The sequence below is a fragment of the Mytilus californianus genome, unplaced genomic scaffold (assembly GCF_021869535.1).
Source record: "Mytilus californianus isolate M0D057914Y unplaced genomic scaffold, xbMytCali1.0.p SCAF_13, whole genome shotgun sequence".
In the NCBI taxonomy this organism is placed as follows: Eukaryota; Metazoa; Mollusca; class Bivalvia; order Mytilida; family Mytilidae; genus Mytilus; species Mytilus californianus.
Window position 1 is genome coordinate 8,427,703 of NW_026262615.1, and position 23,327 is coordinate 8,451,029.

The 23,327-nt window shown below is 33.5% G+C and overlaps 2 protein-coding genes across 3 annotated transcripts; both read right to left on the bottom strand.

Annotated features, from left to right (window-relative positions):
- Nucleotides 1-6,547: 6,547 nt before the first annotated feature.
- LOC127723109 (transcription intermediary factor 1-alpha-like) lies at nt 6,548-16,887 on the bottom strand. 2 transcript variants are annotated; one of them, XM_052229600.1, is made up of 2 exons: nt 16,846-16,887; nt 6,548-8,644 (listed from the first exon to the last, which is right to left on the bottom strand). In XM_052229600.1, exons 1-2 carry the CDS (start codon nt 16,861-16,863, stop codon nt 6,749-6,751), a joined length of 1,914 nt encoding a protein of 637 aa, XP_052085560.1. In that variant the 5' UTR covers nt 16,864-16,887; the 3' UTR covers nt 6,548-6,748. The 2 variants fall into 2 exon arrangements, with proteins under 2 accessions (XP_052085560.1, XP_052085559.1); XM_052229599.1 differs by lacking the exon at nt 16,846-16,887 and having other exon boundaries at nt 6,548-8,701.
- A 3,433-nt stretch (nt 16,888-20,320) lies between these two features.
- LOC127723108 (transcription intermediary factor 1-alpha-like) lies at nt 20,321-22,811 on the bottom strand. Its single transcript, XM_052229598.1, has one exon. It carries the CDS (start codon nt 22,636-22,638, stop codon nt 20,635-20,637), a length of 2,004 nt encoding a protein of 667 aa, XP_052085558.1. The 5' UTR covers nt 22,639-22,811; the 3' UTR covers nt 20,321-20,634.
- Nucleotides 22,812-23,327: the final 516 nt, after the last annotated feature.

The window sequence follows — 23,327 nt, forward strand, 5'->3', positions numbered from 1 at the left end:
CAACGGTATATTGCTGGGTCTTCCAAGTGCTCCACGAAACCTCTTTCTAAATTATTAACATCTATTTTATCAGCAATCAAAGCCGGGCTCCGAAGTTATTGTGAAACTGCCTATTCTAGAGGTGGCGTGAATCAGATGTGGATACTAAAAAATTCCAAAGATCTTTTAGAGTACAAACAATCTAAGACTCTCTCATCTTGCAATAGTATTAACACATTTGACTTTTCTACACTTTACACAAGTATTCCCCATTCCAAACTAAAAGACAAATTAAAAGAGTTGGTATTACTTTGTTTCATTAAAAAGAATGGCGAGCGTAGATACAAGTATCTTGTCTTGGGGAGGGATAAATCCTACTTTGTAAAGAATCACTCTGATTCAAACAAAAAATTCTCTGAAACTGACATTAACAAGATGCTTGATTTCTTGATTGACAACATATTTGTTACGTTTGGAGGACGTGTTTTTCAACAGACTGTCGGAATTCCAATGGGAACCAATTGTGCCCCTCTTCTTGCCGACTTGGTCTTTATTATTATGAGGCTGACTTCATACAGGAACTTCTTAGGAAGAAAGATAAGAAGTTAGCAATATCCTTTAACTCTACGTTCCGCTATATAGATGATGTTCTCTCACTAAATAATACAAACTTTGGTGACTATGTTGAACGAATTTATCCCATCGAACTAGAGATAAAGGATACTACAGATACAGTTAAGTCTGCCTCATATCCTGACTTACATCTAAAAATTGACAATGAGGGTCGGTTGAAAACAAAACTTTACGACAAAAGAGATGATTTCAGCTTCCCAATTGTGACCTTTCCATTTCTATGTAGCAACATTCCAGCAGCGCCTGCATACGGAGTATATATCTCCAAATTGATACGATATTCCCGGGCTTGTGTTTCCTATCATGATTTCCTTGATAGAGGATTGCTGCTCACAAGGAAGCTATTAAACCAAGAGTTCCAAATGGGGAAGTTGAAATCATCCCTTTGTAAATTTTACGGATGCCATCACGAGTTGGTTGACCGTTATGGAATAATCGTTTCACAGATGATATCGCATATGTTCCTTATGTCGTAACTACAATACCCTCCCTTTTCACGAATATGACTTACCGAATTAGACTATTTACCGGATTTGTAATAACATAAGCAACACGATGGGTGCCACATGTGGAGCAAGATCTGCTTACCCTTCCGGAGCACCTGAGATCACCCCCAGTTTTTGGTGGGGTTCGTGTTGCTTAGTCTTTGGTTTTCTATGTTGTGTCATCTGTACTATTATTTGTCTGTTTGTCTTTTTATTTTTGACCATGGTGTTGTCGGTTTGTTTTCGATCTATGAGTTTGACTGTCCCTCTGGTATCTTTCGTCCCTCTTTTTTAACATCTGACGTACCACAGGGAACAGTTTTAGGACAATTGCTGTTTCTCCTAAACTTTTTAATTCACAGATCTAGAATCAGAGGGTGTTGAACTCTGGTCAATATTTGTTTATTCTTTATCTAAACACCTGCTATAGTATTTAAACTAGAACATTTTTGTTTGGCGAATATGTTTATATTAATAACATGTTTTCATATTTTAAGAATGATTTGGTTTATACATTTCAGACTTAACACACTGAGCCAGACATGTATAATACGACTCTGCCTCAACTTTATCAATTTTTGTAATATACTGTGGATTCATTTATTTTCGTGGGTACCAATTTTCGTGGATTGAAAAAAACTCACACTTTCGTGGATATTTAATTTCGTGGTTTTACCATAGTCTGCATACAGGCCAATGGAAAATTTGGAATTCGTTGAATATTTAAATTCGTGGTTCACTTGTACCCACGAAATCCACAAAAATTGGTATCCAACGAAAAATAATGAATCCACAGTATCAGGAAACCTGAAGGGTTTTGATTTTTGAACATATACCGTAATTCAAAATATCTTTTTTTTTCCAAAAGCAAAGAATTAGAATTCAAATGTTTGAAGCATTTTATTACCATTTCATAGCACACAAAAAACCGTAAAAAATCTCATCACAGCATGCTGCAATACTTGAACTTGATTTGAAGCATTGAATGAATTATTCATATTGCACCAAGGTCTTATGGTCATTGTTCCTGTCAGTGTAACATCATAATTTCAAAATAGGGATTCTGACAGAACGGCAATTGAATACTACGTACCAACAATCAGGACGACGAGGGCATCGTGATCGGGGTAAGATCTAAGTGACAAAAATCTTTAAGGAACTTCGACGAAGCAGAACAGGTTGTTTCTTACAACACTTAATTAAACAGCGCTTATATATATAGCTAGCCTTACTGCCGGTTGAAGAGCTTGTCATGATGAAATTTCGATCAAAATGAAAGCATTTCGTCTCCTGTTGCTCTTGCTCTGATGTGTTTTTGTGCTTTTCCTGATCATGTTGGTTGTCCATGAAGAATTATCGGTAACGATCTATGTTACTAGTATCTTGTTTAAATGTCATTGTTTATCTATAGATACTTTTAGAGACATGGTTTCTTCACGTCATTTTTTTCAATTTGTCACTAGATTCTATTCTTTCTGTCCCTTTTTCCCTCAATGGTATTTGTCTACTGAATCAGTACGTCGTCGGTTATACCTTACGATAAGCATACCCCAAATATAATTAACCTTTTAGTGAGAGTATTGGATACTTGGACCTAATCCCCAAAACCAACTTGATTTATGGACCATGAAATTGAGGTCATTGTCAGGTGAATCCTGTCTTGCAGAATTACTCAGCTCTTCTACTTATTGCAAAAAATAAGCTTTTTACAAACAAGTTACCCCGATACCATCGCTTGAATAGCATATGCATGTATAATAGCGACATTTTTAGTGGTCTTGTGATGCTTGTGAATTTGATTTTATATATGTGTTTCATTTTATGAACTAAAAGTTACTAAAAAAAATCTAAATAACTATTGTGACACCATTGCTATAAAAATGATAAAATTCAGAAAATAAATAATAAAAAGATAGCAATTAAATCTTTTAATCAATTGTTTGAATTACTTAATTAAAGTGTTAGAATTTATTGTATAGAAACTGGTCTCTATATAATGTGAATTAAAGCTACATTATTATGCAAATGAGTTTAGTCCGGGTAGATTTCCCGCTAGTCATGCACGCTTGATTATGGTTTTCATTTTACGAGTAGATAGTTATCTAGTTAGTTCGCTGCTGAAAGTTGACGGGGTTGGATTCTTTTGTATTTAAGATTTGTCCAAAGTCATGTGGTTGTTATAGTTGGAAATATCAGGTATGTGTGTGATAATTTCTATTGCTGGGTTTCTGTATTTTTCGGTTTGATATATTAGTCAAATTAGTTCTAGTAATGCGGTATTCGCTATTCTTGCTAAACTAACACTTTATTGCATGCATGTTCCTTATTTTTACAGTTAATGCACATCCTTGACGCACAAGTATGAGTTGTCAGTGAGCCTAAAATCCATAATTTTGGTAAGTGTATATTAATGTATTATTTAAGTGTGAGCGTACTTTTTCCATATTTCCGGCTAAATGTGTATGTTAATGTAGAAAATGTTTTCTATGTTCTATTTTTATTCTATTACATTGAAAAGTATTTACAAATTAAAAATACATACAGTTTAACATGAGCGTGAAGAAATAATTCATTGTTAACACATGTAGTGATTGCCGACACGTTTTTGTCGAGAATACTGAGATAATTATATTTTACTTAGTTTGATACAAGTGTATGGCAAGCCGTTCTTGTCAAAACTATGTTTTAAACCATTTTTCGAAAAATGTACACACTGAGGATTAAAAAAACACACTGAGATTAAATAAATGGAGAATGTGTTCCCATGGACACAGATGATGCCCCCGCTTGCATACAACATTATAAAGGGACATAACTCAAGAACAATAAAAGTGACGCTACCCAAATTTGTACTTGATCTTAGTTTTGTGGTAATAAGTACTGTGTATAGGTTTCATGTTTGATTGGGGCAAACTTAAGTTACAGAACAGAAACTAAAAATTTTGCAATTTTTCGATTTATAAAGGGGCATAACTCAAAAATGGTTAAGGTGACACTACCCAAATTCAACTTGATCTGTGTTTTATCAGTGGAAGTCAAAATTAAAAATTGCATTGTATAAAGCATTGATTGTAGTTGATTCAACTATAATCATGGACAAAGGAAGATAACTCCAATTTTAAAAATTACTTGGAACAATGACATCATTGATATTTTTAGATAAAAATGAAAAATTTAGCAATTTTTCCATTTGTAAAGGGGCATAACCCTAGAACAGTAAAAGTGACGCCACCAAAATTTTAACTTGATCTGTGTATTGTGGTAATAAGCATTGTGTATAAGTGTGATAACATTTGGTTGAGGCAAACCTAAGTTAGAGAACGGAAACCAATTTTGGGACGTACGGCCGTACGTACGTACGTACGGACAAACGAACAAAGGTAAAACTTACTGCCCCCTCCGCATCGGCGGGGGCATAAAAACCTAAACACACACACTGAGAATTAAAAATTACACACTGAGATTTCATAAAGACGCACTGAGATTACAAGAAATGAAAAAAAAAAACTAAGAGTTGAAAACTACACACTGAGAATTGAAATATACACGCTGAGATTGAAAATTACACACTGAAATTTCAAAAAGGCACACTGAGATGAAATAAACTGAAAAACACACACTGAGAATTTGAAATTACATACTGAGAACTGAAAATTACACATTGAGCTTTGTGCGCACTTATCTAATTAGCATACGTAATCTGGAATCTACTACAAGCTAGAAACAACTAGGGGACAGAACTCGTTAGTCCTTTATTATGGCGTCAAATGTTTTATAACATATATTAAAAATACAATGTATAGAAAAACTAAGTTATCAAAGACTAATAGAAAAAGAAAAATACCCGCTTACTCTCATTACAAAATATAACTAAATGGTGAGAATGTTTATCAAAATTATAAGAAAATATTGGAACAATCTGCACAAAGACGAACAATTCAGTGAATTTTTTACCCAAATGCCTATTTAAGCAAATAAAAGTACCCAAAATATTAAAGATTACCTTGCAAAATCAGGGTAACAGTTGAAAGACTTTTTAAAAGTGACCCTTGCTTAAACAGTTTTAAAAACAAAATCTCGATACACTGATAGTAATAATCTTAATTATAGGCAATAAACTTAGGAATACGAGTTAGCAAAAAATGATGTTAAGTCTTGAAATTTATTGCGAACGTTGGTTGAAGAACCGCATTTCATTATAATGACAAGAGTTCGGGAGACCAAGATATCAATCTGTTGAATTATTCATATCATGAATATTCATTAATAATGTACATATTAATCTCAGTGTGTAATTAACAATTCTCAGTGTGTGTCTCAATTTATTTCATCTCAGTGTGTCTCAGTGTCTGTTTTTCATTTTTTTAAATCTCAGTGTGTAAAGTTAAAATCTCAGTGTGTAATTTCGACTTCTCAGTGTGTTATTTTAGGTTTTTAAATCTCAGTGTGTGTTTTTTCGAAAAAAGGCTTTAAACATAGTTTTGACGAGAACGGCTTGCCATACAAGTGTGCAAATTATAATTGCACGACGAGGTATATTTTTGTAGAGTTACATATAATAGTTTTCATTTGTATTGCGTGATAACAGTAATATCGATCGTATGTATTTATTGATCATATTCACGGGAGAATTCGACGGAGTATATTATTAATGATACTGTAAAGTTCTGAGAACATTTTTGTAAAGTTAAAGTTATTTTCATTTGATAATTCATACAGATTAAGAAAAGATGAGAAATACAAATACTATGTTTTATTGTGCATTGTGTTATGTAAATGCTTTCATATATGTTGAATGTTGTATTTAGAATTTTAATACAGATATTGGCATATAATTATAATTGTATTTATTATATTTTGTAGGGCGTTGATTGCATTATATTGATTACGTCTGGTGCCAATAATACATTTATCAACTTTAAATGGATTGGTTTTGTTAGCCTGATGAACCCCCGTTACATGCAGGTCTCACATTCAGTGATATTCGTCGCAGTAATAACATTATCGATACCAATTTCCTTGCATCAGATGCGCATGTCGACAATTATTCTCACTTTAGTGATGCGTGAAACCAAAATATTTGAAATAACACCTTATACAAACAGCGGATAAAACCAAAAAGGTCCAAAGCGTAGCCAAATTTCGGACAAGGAATCAGAGCTTTGCGCGCGGGAGATATATTCCTGAATTAAGAATTATGTCCAGAATATATAACAAATTTGATCAAACCATTTTTTTCATGCCACGCGGGCGAGACATTTAATCGAGCTTTTTTAATAATGGATTCTATTTTGAATACGATTTTGACCATTTGTGAGACTTCTTTTGCTAATAATCTATTTCTTTTTCACCTTTAGTATAGTCTAACTGCCTATATGTATTTTTGATTTAAAATTAAACTTTTAACGTTTGATGGAATGTCGAATCTTATTTTAAATAATAAAAATGGAATCAAATCGCTATTTTCCAATACATTTGGGTTACAATTATGATTTAGATACTTACATTAACAAATAATACACCAATTAATTACAATATTGATTTATCCTTGACATATGTCATTCATTCAGAATATTCAAGGATAACAGTTCATATTCACTGCCAGCGCCCTATATCCCCTTTGCATGTCAGTTTTTGAATCATCCCACTTCTTAATGATCCTCACCAATTTCACACACAAGGACTTGGTTAGAGCCTGTAAAAAATGTTAGTATAAATCTGTTACTGTTTGGCTTGAACCGTATAACCCAAGGATGGCCCGTGATGGTATTGTCTATATCTGTTAAGGGAATGATTCGTACCAGTTGTCCAGTAGATGTCAACTGATGAATGTTTTTGGACTCGTTTCCGATGATATAAATGTTTCCGTCGCTATCAACGTCCTGGAAAAACGGGCCTTTTAATAGACTATTGTTATACGTAAAGCTATTTCCCTGATTGCTCTCCCTTTTAATCGAATGCCCACTATCCCAGAGGATGTACTCATTTTTCTGGTAACAATAAACATATCTACCGTTTACTTGTGTTTGTTTACTTCTAACTACTGTACCATTTTCAGCGTTTAACCAAGATATTGTTTTATCATAAGTAGTAACAAATTCGTTTTCACAGAACGAAATACCCCACACAGGATTGCTAATATTTAACGTCTTTAATATAGTCAACGGTTTAACATTGATAACCACTATCTTCTGTTGATGTGAAGACACGGCGACTGTTTGATCATTCACTTTAGCTATGTCTGTTAAAATGTGAGGAATATCTAACTGTTCCTGTTCTTGCCCTTTGTTGTCGTAGTACACGATCTTATATTGGCAATAATGGGTTAAAATAATATCATTATTAAAGAATATCCCGCTAACAGCATGCATTGTATCATCAATTGTGAACACTTTTCTGATTTTTCCTGTATGGTAATTTGCTATCTTCATTCCGGGAATAGAAGGCCGGTACTCATTAAAAATCAAACGGCCGAGAGATACGATGTCTGAAATAACATCTTTATGTTCAAACTTTATCGATATAGTTTTCATTTCACGTAGAAGTTTAGAAATGTCTTCTCCAGTTTTAGGAAGGTTGTTTAAAATCTCGTCCATCATGACCAGGCATTGTATTTCTGATCCTTGAGATATACAAGCTTCGAATATTTTCTTCCAGTTATCAACTGTATTCTTTAGGCTGGACAAATCTGTTGTTTCGTCGTCAAGCTTAATTATTTTTTCTTTTCTGTTACTGTTGGCCTCTTTCTTCAGTTTTTCCTCCAGTTCATTTAAATGTTTACAAAGGTTTTCTCGCAATTTCGTGATTTCTTCTAGAACGGTTTCTATGCCATTTTTAAAGTTTTCTTTATTGGTTTTTTGGTTCTGTAGAACTTCTTCTAATGTGTGACTTGTTTCTGTTAACTTTGTCATCAAGTTTGTTGCTTTGTCGGATTCTTTTATCCCAATCACCGCTTTATCAATAGTGACAACTTGTTCACATTTTCTGTGGTTGACAGTGGCACAAACTGTACAACAAGGTTTGGAATGATCCTGACAGTAAACTTCTATCGTCTTGTCGGGATGTTCTTTACATGTGACACACGCATATAGACCGGACATGGAAGTGTCTGCATTGATATCTGTGATTGGTATTATCTTATGACTTTTCGATATTTTGTAAATTCTGTGGCCCTTTCTGCACGATTCACAGTATGCCTCTTCGCAAACAGTACAGAAGGATATAGCTTTCTGTTTGTCCTGGTCACAAGTATCACATAGCTTATCAGGTTTCTGTAATTCCCTCTTATATATAAGTGATACGATAAAATGGTTCCCGGGTGAATTATCTGCCCAAGTGTCAGGCTTCTCATCATTTTCATCAATTGGAACAGATCGACGACATACGGGACATTTGAATTCATTCGGATTATTCCATTTCACGGTTGAACCAATATATGTATTAATACACGACTTACAAAACGTATGCAGACACGGCAGATACTTAGGTTCTTTGAATGTCTCCAAACAGATTGTACAAGTTAGCAAATCATCAAAATCTTCTTTCACCTTTTCTCCTTTCACCCCCGCCGACATCGCCATTTTGTGGTAACTTTTAAACTTCCCTGTCCAAAGATCGATCGGATATATATATGTAGCCTGATTACCTTGATTTGTTTTCACGTGACTTTTATTATCAAAATACACATGATACATTAATAGAATTGTGTGAGGGAATTCGGTGATAGCTATACACAGTTTGCTTAATCACACAATATGACAATACTACTGAATAAATCCTATTCTGTCCTCCTTCAATACTAAATGTACAAGCCTAACAAAATATCTAGACACCTTATTACTTTTGTTTGTTGATGAAAAAGTTATTATAGTTATAGTTGTCCTTTTCTGTCCTCATTCAATTCTTTCCTTATACGCACTATCAGTTGTTAAGTTTTATAAGTTTCCATCAAACATTACACTGGACGAGTTCATGTTATTTTTATTCAATAAAACAAAAAGCATGAAAGGTTCGATTTGCCAGAATTTATTTTTCCGCAATATTCTCGTTATGCAGATCTTTTGTAAACCAACTATAATTGAAACGGCTTGTCTTGTTATACACTGATCCTTGGTGTTAAGGTTACACGATACAGAATGACGTTACGCTACGAGTTATCGTCCCTGCTGTTGTCGACATCCATGAAATTAACGGCAAACGTAAAACGGGATGTTTTATAATAACTTTGAACGAATTAAACAAACAATTTGCCTCAGTCTGGTATATAATAGTTGAAAGATAAATGTTTCTTTATTTCAAATTTGCAAATATATATGATTATATATTAAAAATCCCTTCATTTTAGTATTGCTTTCTATACGTATCATATTCAATTACTTAACAAAAACTTTACATAGATGCGATTCAAATGAAATTACAAAAATGAGAAAACAAAACACTTATGGGATATTTAAATAAAAAAAAATACTTATAATAAAAAAATAATGAATTAACCTTTTATTTTTAATAAACATTTTTAGTAGTAACTTTGAGCATTATTTGACATTGATTGCTTCGGCGTCTTCCTCCCATTCTCTTTCTCATTCTTTACAATTAAATATATACTTTTTAAATGTTCTATTCTATTGATAAGTAAGCATTTGCACGATTTAGCTATATGTGTTCTTATTCACAACAGAGTAGTTTAACTTGGCCTGGAGCGTTGGCGCCTTCAAACTAGTTTAACCCCGCCACATTCTGTATGTGCCTGTCCCAAGTCAGGAACCTGTAATTCAGTGGTTGTCGTTTGTGGCAGAAATTGTACACGTGAGAGCGCTTACAAAGCATTTTCCGTATAATTAATATTTCCAAGGGCATTACTCTTTTAAAATTAATTGATCGGCAATGATTATCAAACTTGTCAGCGACAATATTGATATAAACCTAATATACAAGTATTATAAGAATCTGGCACGAATTGTACACGTGATAGAGCTAAAAAGACTGGACGGACACACGGACGGACGAAATGACGGACGCCCGGTATATCTATGTCCCCCACAACGCGTCGCGCCGGGGACAAAAACCAACGAGTTCTTACAATCATTTTGATTTTAGATTCATATCAATTTGCACTTTGGTCTTCGAGGATGGGTATGTTTATGGTGTTTTGAGTTGGACATGATGTACAAATGCACAAAGTGGGGACACAAAACGACTCACAGAGGATTAGCAAAGGTACCTTTTTGGGGTATGGGCATATTGATCTCATAGGTGTCGTGACAACCCAAGAGTATTCGCAGTCTTATAAGGAATTTTTACAACAAGTATAAACGTGTGTATGTAAATAAAAGGTGTTGTCATTTCTTTATGTGCATAAATGGAGATGTGGGACATACAATAAAACAGCAACTGACCAATTAACGACACACAAAACCAAAGACATCTAGATAACACGTGACTAATGCAGGATGGAAGATTATTTGTGTACTGCTAATTTGTAGTTTTAGTAAAGATTCGTTGGTCCCTTGAATTGGAAAGTTTATAAGTATATTTAGTATAGCAAGTATTGTAACATCAAATGTTCACAACATTGGTCAGAGTTTAACTATAACAGCAACATATTTCAGTCTAGTACGGATTTGTTATTCTTAAAACTTCTTGTATTCAGGAGAAAACTCAAACCATTATGAAATATGGAGATGTGGTATGATTGCCAATGAGACAAGTTTCCATCAAATACAAAATGACGTAGATGTTAGCTTGCTTACATTGCTACATTTGAGATCTCCCAATTACCATTCCACAATGAACTGCTTATTAAAAAACTTTTATTAAGATATTTTGTCACCAAATGCCTTATGAAATAGAACATCATCATATAGGCTAAAATATATTTTGCTCCGTCGACAAAATGCTGAGAGCATATTGATTTTCGTTCGACAGTCCGTCCCGCACTTTGTATATAGGGTTTATACGGCTGATTTCAATTTTTTTGGTGTTAGTACATATACTAAAGATGCGTATCTTTTCAGATTTTTATTTTTTAATATTGCGCCGAGTGCTTTACCTATATTGAGGCTGCATATATATTCTAAGGATTTTTTTAATGATTTTCCACGAATGACAGAATGTATTACTAAGTATTCTTAAGTGAAATTTTCCATACAGTTTTCAAGGTTTGTCCGACTAACTACGCACACAACTCGCACGTTTACATCATACAGAGTATACTACATTTAAAATGTGTATTTTATCAGAATGTTAATTTTCTTGATGGTTTTCACAACTAACAGAATGTTTAACCGTTTCTGACGGATGCACCAAATGTGTCTTTAGACACAACTATTTCAAATTGTATTGTAACGTCCTGAAAATGCATGAAATATTTGCAATTGGACGTTAAGCACCCATCAATCAATCAATTCAAATTGTACTTCATCAGTTTTGTGAACTCTGACTAATGTTGTGAGCATTACCAAATCAAAGTTTTGAAGAATTTTATTTTTTTCATGCATGGATACAGCGGTGACTTCACCTTTTTTCTAGTTTGGTAGGGTTAAGTTGAAGATTCAGTTTTGAAAAGCTAAAAGTGCACCCAGTTAGGACGAAATAAAATAAACTCAGTAGAATGTTATATTGAATTAATAGGAAATTAACACAGGGGGAATGAAAATAAAATAACAAACACCGTTCAGATCCCGTTACATTTTTTTTTTCAATATCTCTGAATAAAAATAACGTTATTCTGTATTCAGTAACGTCACACGTATCGTTCAATTTTGAAGCAATTTATCTAAAAAACAAGGATGGTGACTTATGGGTTTCTATACATGCATGGATTCAGTATAAAATCCTGGATATTATTTTAGTTTTTAGTCTTTCTCCGTATATAAGAACATAGCCATCCATTGACAAATCTTAAAAAATTAGTTAAAAAAAAGACATTTTCCCTATATGTCTATGTAAATTTGTCGCCAAAATTGACGTGTTCCTCTCAAAATTACAAAAAAACAAAAATAGTGACCCCATTTTTTATTTCATATTCCGATGTAACTCGAATCAAAGTAAAATTGGGCCAAACATTTTAGAAATCAGGAGATATGCCATTCGGTATCGTGTTACCTTAATTGCAGCTAAACCATTTGTAATGGAAAAAAAGGATATGGCATATTAATTCATGATACAGAATTACTATGCACACATAAAAAACCAAAAGCAAAGGAACAGTTTCTATCACGCTAATTTACAACTGTGTATTGAAAAACGCAGCTATGGGATAACATCAACAAATTACAAGTTATATCTGGCAAAGAAATCTAACAAATGCTGTTATTCTTAGATAAAAGAGGGGCGAAAGATACCAAAGGGACATTCAAACTCATAAGTCGAAAATAAACTGGCAACGCTATGGCTAAAAAAGAAATAGACAGATAACTTGATAACTTCTATAGTATTTGATCTCTTTTTGATCATTGTTATTTTTTATTTATGATTTTTATTTGCATTATTCTTACATAATGTCTGCCAAATTAACCTATCTTGATCCACCCTTTGATATGCAAAATACTTGTTTCTGTTTTTTTTTTTTCAATCACGTTAAAAATCAGGCTCATAATTTTTATACCTTTTCAATGATTATTAAAACACCTTCAGTTGTCAACGACATTGGTAAGATATAAATGGTCGTCTAAAAAAGGTAATGCTCGTATATGATTATTACTACTAGTTTACTTGCTGCACAAACGTGTTTGCCTTTATGTCTGTTATATGTACAATAACGTAATTTTATTGCCATGGTTGTAAATTATTTGTAGATTAAAAGTCAATTTTTATTATTGAAATAAGTATGAAGAAATGGAAAGGTCTTAGTATTTCATTTATCTTTCAGACGATGAGATTATAGCTTCAGTGATAAAATTGGAAGAATAATTTTATTTTAGTAATACAAATTTTACGTCTTCTGTCAAAGGCGACACCTGGCTCTACAATGTCTGGTTATTGTGTCCTCGGATGCCTCAATAATGTGCTCATTATTTTTATTATTAATCATATTTAAAGTGTATTCCGTGACAATAAGTTTGGATTTTCTATACCTTCGCTTAAAATTTTCCGTCTTACAGTTTGTCTGAGGTGTCGTAAATGGTGTTACAGTCTTCTGTGGAATGTAGCAAACCATCTTTACTAATTTTTTGCAACAGTGTGAATTGTTTGTCATCATTCTGAACATCGGTCAATCAGTTAGTGATTAAGTCCATAGAACTTACAAAGACATTACTTCAATCGGGGTACAACAAATCACTGTATAGTAAGCAGTTTTGTCCTGTCCAGAAAGACTCGGTAATTGCAAAAGACTTTCTTGTAACGTATGAGTTGAGTGATATAAAATTAATACGCAGTGAGTGTAAAAACTGATTCAATCGACTTATATAGTGTACGTGTAAAACATTTAAATAGAGGCAAACTGATTTCTAGAGGAATCAAAGAAAACTAACATGAATAAGTGGCAAATCAAAATATAAGTATAAAACAAAGTAAGTCAGAAATGAAGGTTACAATTCAATACAAAAGAATGTAGTATATTGAATATTGTCTGGGCATTGTCATATCTGATAGTTTTTGAAAATTTTCATGTTAAATATAAATATTAAGTTAAACAAAGATGATATAAGTTTTGTGTACGATTAGAACCCTCTTAATGTATGAATTTTAGCAGGGAGACTTCAACGCCATTCGTTTCCTTTTTTTGTTTTGGGGTTAAATATCATCATTCCAATAAGACAACTACATACCAGGTATAAAATGGTTTAGATGTAAACAACTATAGGTGAATGTACGGTATACAACAATGAGAAAAACCCAAACCGTAAAGTAAGCTACAAAATGCCGAAATGTAAAACAATTCAAACTGAAAAACCAACGACCTGATATAAGAGCAACAAAAAAACAACATATAAAACAGAAAGGAAACAACGACAATCATTGAATTACATGTTCATGACATGGGACAAGCACATACAGAATGTGGCGGGGATAAACATGTTAGCGGGCGCTCAACCCTCCCGATCCTTGGAAAGTGGTGTAAAAGCACAACATAGGTAAGGTACTATGAAATCAGTTCCAGGTGTAACCTAACGTTGTTTAATGAAGGACAAATCTGATATACTTTTACATTATTTATTGACTATTTACGTGATTCTTTTCTATCTTGTTCGCCATTGTAATGTATTTTTGTATTATTTGTCTGCTTCTTGTTACAGTGTAAAATAAAGTTCTAAGATATCAGAGCAACCTGACTCATTATTTTTTGTTCCTTATTTCACCTGTCTTGCTTATTGAGTTTTCATTGGTTGACGAACTCGTCTTTCTGTCTTTATTTTTGTATTACGTTGTTTTTTAGTACGAGGATAACAATATCATCAAATTTGTAGACGTGAGGTTTAATATCACTTGTAGCTGGAATATTTTATAATGAAAACCTGTTTTCTGATCAGTACTTCCATTACAGCATGGGCACATTCGTAAATGATAATACAATGGTATAAAAAACATATTTTATAAAACCTTTTTATTGGTTGATCGAATCGCTAAACTTATTCATGGCTTAAAAAGCCTAATATCTAGAGCCGTTTTGCGTTAATTAATAATATAAAGATAATACATAATTTCTATTGATTGATTCTTTTCATGTTCTTTTCATAAGATAACTGGAACAAAAAAATACGCTTGTTAAATAGTTATAGTAACCAGGAAATCGCAATACCTAACATTGTAATTCAACCGCATTCATTCAATTGACCGTAAGGTTCAGAAATGACTATTGGTGCTCTAGAAAACATTGCAATTTTTATTCATGCTCCCTCCAAATATTTTTAATCGATTTCACACACAAGCACTTTAGTAGCAACACTTTCAAATGTTAGCAGAAATCTTCTACTGTTTGGCCGGAACCGTATTACCCATGGAGCAGCCCTGATGGTATTGTCTATATCTGATATAGGAATAATTCGTACGAGTTTTCCGGTAGATGTCAACTGATGAATGTTTTTGGAGTCATATCCGGTGATATAAATGTTTCCGTCACTATCAACGTCCTGGAAAAAGGAGCGTTGTAACAGACTATTGGTATATGTAAAGCTATTTCCCTGATTGTTGTCTCTTTTAATAGAATGTCCACTATCCCAATAGATAAACTCATTTTTCTGGTAACGATAAACATATCTTGTGTCTGCTGTTGTTGGTTGACTTGTAACTTCACTACCATTTCCAGAATTTAACCAAGATATTTTGCAAAGATAAGAAATAACATATTCGTTTTTACAGAACGAAATACCCCACACAGGATTGCTGATATTAAATGTCTTTAATATAGTCAACAGTTTAACGTTGATAGTTCATTTGAAGACACGGCGACTTTTTGATCATTCACTTTTGTTATGTCTGTTGAATAGTAAGAAATATCTAACTGTTCTTGTTGTTGCCCTTTGTGGTCGTAGTACACGATCTTATTTTGAGCATAATGGGTCAAAATAATATCATTATCAAAGAATATCATTATTAAAAAATATCCCGCTAACAGCATTTATTGTAACATTAATTGTGAACACTATTCTGATTTTCCCTGTATGGTAATTTGCTATCTTCATTCCTGGAATAGAAGGCCGATGCCCATTAAAAATCAAACGACTGGGAGATACGATGTCAGAAATAAAATCTTTATGTTCAAACTTTATCGATATAGTCCTCATTTCAAGTAAAATCTTGGTAATGTCATCTTCAGTTTTAGGAAGGTTGTTTAAAATCTCGTCCATCTTGAGCAGGCATTGTATTTCTGATCTTTGAGATATACAAACTTCGAATATTTTCTTTCAGTTATCAACTGTACTCATTAGGCTAGACTAATCTGTCGTTTCGTAGTCAAGCTTGATAACCTTTTCTTTTCTGCTACTATTGACCTCGGTCCTAAGTTTTAGCTCGAGATCATTTAAATGTTTCCATAATCTTCACGTAATTTTGTGATTTGTTCTAGAACGGTTTCTATGCCATTTTCAAAGTTTTCCTTGTTTGTCTTTTGGTTCTGAAAAACTTCACCTTATGTGTTACTTGTGTCTGTTAACTTTGTTATAAGGTTGTTTGCTTTTTCGGATTCGTTTATCCCAATCACCGCTTCATCAATAGTGACAACCTGTTCACATTTTCTGTGGTGGACAGTTGCACAAACTGTACAACAAGGTTTGGAATGATCTTGACAGTACACCTCTATCGTCTTGTCTGGATGTTCTTTACAAGTGACATGCGCAAATAGACCGGAAACGGCAGTGTCTGCCTTAATATCTTTGATGGGAACTATTTTGTGAGTTCTTGTTATTTTGTACAGCTTATGACATCTTTGACATGATTCACAATATGCTTCTTCACACACAGTGCAGAATGAGTGCGCCTTCTGAGAAATATTCGCTAGATTACAAGTATCGCAAAGTTTTTCCGACTTTTGAATTGCCTTTCTATTAATAATAAGTGATATAATAAAATGGTTACCGGGTAAATTGGTGGCCCAATTTTCAGGTTTCTCATCATTTTCATCAATTGGCACTAATCGACGACATACGGGACATTTGAATTCATTTGGATAATTCTCTTTCACGGTTGAAACAATATATGTATTAATACACGACTGACAAAACGTATGCAGACATGACAGATACTTAGGTTCTTTCAATGTCTCTAGACAGATTGTACAAATTAGAAGATCATCAAAATCTTCTTTAACCGCCACCGACATCGCCATTCTGTTGTAACTTACAAACTTCCTGGTCCACAAATCTGTTATAGTTATGATCGGATATATATAGCTTCCTTACCTTGACTAGTTTTAACACGTAACTTGGTAACACGTGACCATCATTATCATGGTACATATTGTCCTGATACCTCCTGATATAGTTTCTACGTTTCCTATTTACATTCTAAAATTATGTTGATTTTAACTTAAAAAATCAAGCTTGATGAAAAATTACTAATTTTATCACAATAGAACGTTGCCCAAAACGTTTGATTTCTTGAATATATATTTGATACATCCATGAATTCTAAAATACCTGACTAACAAGATGACGGGATTTAATGTCCCACCTCAATTACATTTGTAGATTTAATCGATTTTATGTTACTTTACGTCCAGTGACAATGTTTTTATGCATGTTCAGGACGAAAACAAATTAGTAGTTAAGACAACACGTGAGTGTCTGGATTGGGGATTCTTTAATTTTTTAGGTCGTTTTTCTCTATTCTTTATATTTCAGCACCTCATTATTCTTTTTTTTTTTTTGCCTATTTAACTCTATTTAACTCTATTCTTTAATTTTTGGTTCCTTTAGCCTGCACATTTTGCCCATTATTTTCTATTCCGTAAACCCCATCCAGACCCTTATACGTAAGTCGTGCATTAGAGGTTGGATCGGGATGGCCAATAGAAAAGGAAAATTGTATAAGGACATAAATTAAGAGTATCGAAAGGCCACCTACGGACCCATCAACGAGTTTTTGCAAGGGTTCTTTAGTGTACAGAGAGCGTGGTACTATCTCTCTACATGATGCATCTGATTTAACTCCCACCTTTGACCATAAGTGACTACAAATTTATACATCTCACACAGCGCAACGGACGCCCTACTGTGGCATGGGATTTACTGCCGTTTGTATATCCAGTCAACCCTTGGGATTAACCGAGGGATTAACTCAATTTGCATGCTTGCATAGTACAGAATAAACTTTTAGAATGAAAAATAAATTAATAACCCTAACCTCAAAGTTAGTTGGTCGTAACCTATTGAGAGGCTCGGAAAACTATGCCAATTCAGACATTTAGGGTTTGTTATTCCATCAACAAGTTTGGTTGAGTACTGTTTGGTCGTAATTACAAGAAATTATCTTAAAAATCTGTCATTTTCTCCCTGGCAAATAAATTTACCTTACATCTATTTTGTATATGAAATTATTATTGCTTCACCTTTACCTGTTTACCTGTTGAAATGTTTTCTGCATAAATAACATGGAATTGAAGTAGTCAATATAGTACTTTTCATGGTCAGAACGTGAAATTTTATAAAGTAACAATAATTGTTTATAAAGACAGGGATGGCAACTCTGAAATTAAAAATATCGAGGAAATAATACAATGAATTTTGTTTGTCGATGAACAAATTATCATAGTTATGAAATGCTGTTTTTAATTTTATTTGGTGTTTGTTGTCTTCCTCCTATACCAAATAAAAAGTGTAAAAAAAATAATCGTTGATAAAAACAATATTTTTATACTTATATGTCATACCGGTAATTTTACTTTGTTGAAAGTTCCTAATCGTTAAATTTTAGCCTTTGACATATAATAACATCCTGTTTATGAAATATTTGTTATCTGAAATTTACGTATCTGCTAAAAACAGGTTAATTTGCATTTCTTTTTGTACATACGTGTACAGTTTTATAAATGTTCATCAAACAAGACACTGGACGAGTTAATTTTATTTTTATTCAATAAAACAAAAAGCATGAAAGGTCCGATTTGCCAGATCTTATTACTTTTCGCAATATTCTCGTTATGCAGATCTTTAGTAAACAAATTTTAATTGAAACGGCCTTTTCAATTTAAACAGCTCTTAAAAGAAATGTTGCTAAAATATTATGCCTACTCAATTATATACTTTTAATATATTTTCTCATAATAAACATGCAGCTTTTCTGGTTATGCAACGATCATTGGTGTCATGTGCAGATAAATCACCTTTAATGGAAAAAAAAAGGATATGGCATATTAAATCATTTACCCGTTTAAGGTTACAATTCAATAGAAAAGAATGTAGTATATGGAATATTAGCTGGGCATTCTTATATCTGATAGTTTTCTAGAAATTTTCGTATTCATTATAAATATTCACAAAGGTGATATTAGGTTTTGTGTACGATTAGAAAGTTTGCTTAATATATGAATTTCAGCTGAGACTTCAACGGCATTCGTTTCCTTTTTTTTAACATCATCATGAGAACAAGAGGATGTGGTATGATTGTCAATAAGACAACTACCTACGAGGTATAAAATGATGTAGATGTAAACAACTAAAGGTGAACGTACGGTCTTCAACAATGAAACAAACCCATACCGTAAAGTAAGCTATAAAATGCCCTAAAATGACGAAATGTAAAACAATTCAAACTAAAAAACCAACGGCCTGATTTAAGAGCAAAAAAATAAACAAAACACAAATAACACAGACAGCAAACAATGACAATCACTGAATTACATGTACATGACTTGGGACAGGCACATACAGAATGTGGCGGGGATAAACATGTTAGCGAGCGCTAAACCCTCCCCTCACCTTGGACAGTGGTGTAAAAGCACAACATAAGAAAGGATACTATTAAATCAGTTCCATGTATAACCTAATATTGTTTAACGAAGGACAGAATATGTTAACTCAATTAGACAATCTGATATACTTGTACATTATTTATTGACTATTTACGTTATTTTTATTCTTTTCTATCTTGTTCGCCATTGTAATGTATTGTTTGTATTATTTGTTTGGCACAACTTTTTGGAATTTTGGGTCCTTGCTTCCTGAGTCTTTCTTCTGTATTTGTGTTTCTGTCTGACAGTGTAGTGGTGAAGTTGAAATCATCCCTTCGTAAATTTTACGGACGCCATAACGAGTTGGTTGACCGTTATGAAATATCCGTTTCACAGATGATAGCGGATATGTTCCAAATGTTACGAACTACAATCCGGTCCCCTTTTTCCCGAATGTGATCTACCGAATTAGATTTATTTCCCGGTTTGTACTAAAATGAGCAACACGACGGGTGCCACATGTAGAGCATGATCTGCTTACCCTTCCGGAGCACCTGAGATCTCCCCCAGTTTTTGGTGGGGTGCTCAGTCTTTAGTTTTCTATGTTGCGTTTTGTGTACTATTGTTTGTCTGTTGGTCTTTTTCTTTTTTAGCCATGGCGTTGTCAGTTTATTTTCGACATATGAGTTTGAATGTCCCTTTGGTATCTTTCGCCTCTCTTGTATTATGTTTTTTTAAGTACTCGCATATAACAATATCTTCAAATTTGTAGACGTGAGGTTTGATATCACTTGTAGTAGGAATACTTTATAATGAAAATCCGTCTTCTGATCAGTACTTCCGTTACAGCATGGACACATTCGTGAATGATAATACATTAGTATAAAAAAACATATTTTAAAAAACCTTTTTATTATTAATGGAATTGCTAAACTTATTCATGGCTTAAAAAGCCTAATATCTAGAGTCGTATTGTGTTAATTAATATAATGAAGATAATACAAAAAAATCTATTGATTGATTCTTTTCATGTTCTTTTCATAAGATAAAAAAATACGCTCGTTCAATAGTTTTAGTAACCAGGTAATCGCAATGACTACCATTGTCATCACACTTCAACCGCATTCAATTGTCCGTAAGGTTCAGAACTGACTATTGGTGATCTAGAAAACATTGCAATTTGTATTCATGCTCCCTCCAAATATATTTTTAATCGATTTCACACACAAGCACTTTAGTAGCACCCCTTTCAAATGTTAGTAGAAATCTGTTACTGTTTGGCTGGAACCGTATTACCCATGGATGAGCCGTGATGGTATTGTCTATCTCCGATATGGGAATAATTCGTACGAGTTTTCCAGTAGATGTCAACTGATGAATGTTTTTGGACTCATATCCAGTGATATAAATGTTTCCGTCGCTATCAACGTCCAGGAAATAGGGGCGTTGTAACAGACTATTGGTATACGTAAAGCTGTTTCCCTGATTGCTCTCCCTTTTAATAGAATTTCCACTATCCCAATAGATGTAATCATTTTTCTGGTAACAATAAACATGTCTAGTGTCTGCTGTTGTTGATTGACTTGTAACTTCACTACCATTATCAGAATTTAACCAAGATATTTTATTAAAATGAGCAGTAACATACTCGTTTTGACAGAACGCTATACCCCACACAGGATTGTTGATATCTAATGTCTTTAATATATTCAGCGGTTTAACGTTAATAACCACTATCTTCTGTTCATTTGAAGACACGGCGACTGTTTGGTCATTAACTTTAGCTATGTCTGTTGAATAGTAAGGAATACCTAACTGTTCTTGTTGTTGTCCTTTGTTGTCGTAGAACACGATCTTATTTTGAGTATAATAGGTCAAAATAATATCGTTATTAAAGAATATCCCACTAACAGCATTTATTGTAACATCAATTGTGAACACTGTTCTGATTTTCCCTTTATGGTAATTTGCTATCTTCATTCCGGGAATAGAAGGCCGGTGCTCATTAAAAATCAAACGACCGAGAGATACGATGTCTGAAATAACATCATTATGTTCAAACTTTACGGATATAGTTCTTATTTCATGTAGAAGTTTAGAAATGTCATTTTCAGTTTGAGGAAGATTGTTAAGAATCTCGTCCATCTTCACCAGGCATTGTATTTCTGATCCTTGAGATATACAAGCTTCGAATATTTTTTTCCAGTTATCAACTGTATTCTTTAGGCTGGACAAATCTGTTGTTTCGTCATCAAGCTTAATTACTTTTTCTTTCCTGCTACTGTTGGCCTCTTCCTTCAGTTTTTCCTCCAGTTCATTTAAATGTTTACAAACTTTTTCTCGCAAATTTATGATTTCTTGTAGAACTGTTTCTATGCCATTTTCAAAGTTTTTCTTGTTAGTCTTTTGGTTCTGAAGAACTTCACCTAATGTATTACTCGTTTCTGTTAACTTTGTCATCAGGTTTTTTGCTTTTTCGGATTCTTTTATCCCAATCAAAGCTTTATCAATAGTGACAACTTGTTCACATTTTCTGTGGTGGACAGTGGCACAAACTGTACAACAAGGTTTGGAATGATCTTGACAGTACACCTCTATCGTCTTGTCGGGATGTTCTTTACAAGTGACATGCGCAAATAGATCGGAAACGGCAGTGTCTGCCTTAATATCTGTGATGGGAACTATTTTGTGAGTTCTTGTTGTTTTGTACAGCTTATGACATCTTTGACAAGATTCACAATATGCTTCTTCACACACAGTGCAGAATGAGTGTGCCTTCTGAGAAATATTCTCTAGTTTACAAGTATCGCAAAGTTTTTCCGACTTTTGAATTGCCTTTCTATCAATAAGTGATAGAATAAAATGGTTACCGGGTAAATTCATTGCCCAATTTTCAGGTTTCTCATCATTTTCATCAATTGGCACTAATCGGCGACATACGGGACATTTGAATCCATGAGGGTTATTCCCTGTCACATTTGAAACAATATATGTATTAATACACGACTTACAAAACGTATGCAGACACGGCAGATACTTAGGTTCTTTGAATGTCTCCAAACAGATTGTACAAGTTAGCAAATCATCAATATCTTCTTTCACCGCCACCGACATCGCCATTCTGTTGTAACTAACACACTTCCTTGTCCAAAGATCAGTTATATAATTATGATCGGATATATATAGCTTGCTTACCTTGACTTGTTTTAACATGTGACTTGTTTTAACACATGACCATCATTTTTATGGTACATATTATCCTGATATCGCCTTTAATATATGGTTTCTACGTTTACTATTAACATTCTAGAATTATATTGATTTTAACTTAAAAATCAAGCCTGATGAAAAAGAAAATTTCTTATTTTATCCCAGTAGAATATTGCCCAAAACGTTTGTGCAGCCACGTCCACTGTGCAATTTACCTACATTTGATATTTGATACATTTATGATTTCTAAAAGATACCTGACACGGGATTTAATATCCCAACTCAATTACATTTGTAGATTGATTGATTGATCGATTTTATGTTACTTTACGTCCAGTGTGCAAGACGAAAACAAAATAATAGTTAAGATAACACGTGGGGGTCTGGATGGGGGGTTTTTCAATTTGTTGGGACATTTTTCTCTTTTCTTTATATTTAAGCACTTCATTCTCTATTCTTTATTTTTTTGGCTTATTTTTTTCTTTTCTTTATTTTCTGGGTCCTTTAGTCTGCACATTTTGCCCATTATTTTCTATTCCGTAATCCCCATCCAGACCCTTATACGTAGGTCGTGCATTAGAGGTTGGATCGGGGTGGCCAATAGAAAAGGAAAATTGTATAAGGACAGAAATGGAGAGTATCGAAAGGCCACCTACGGACCCATCAACGAGTTTTTGCAAGGGTTCTTTAGT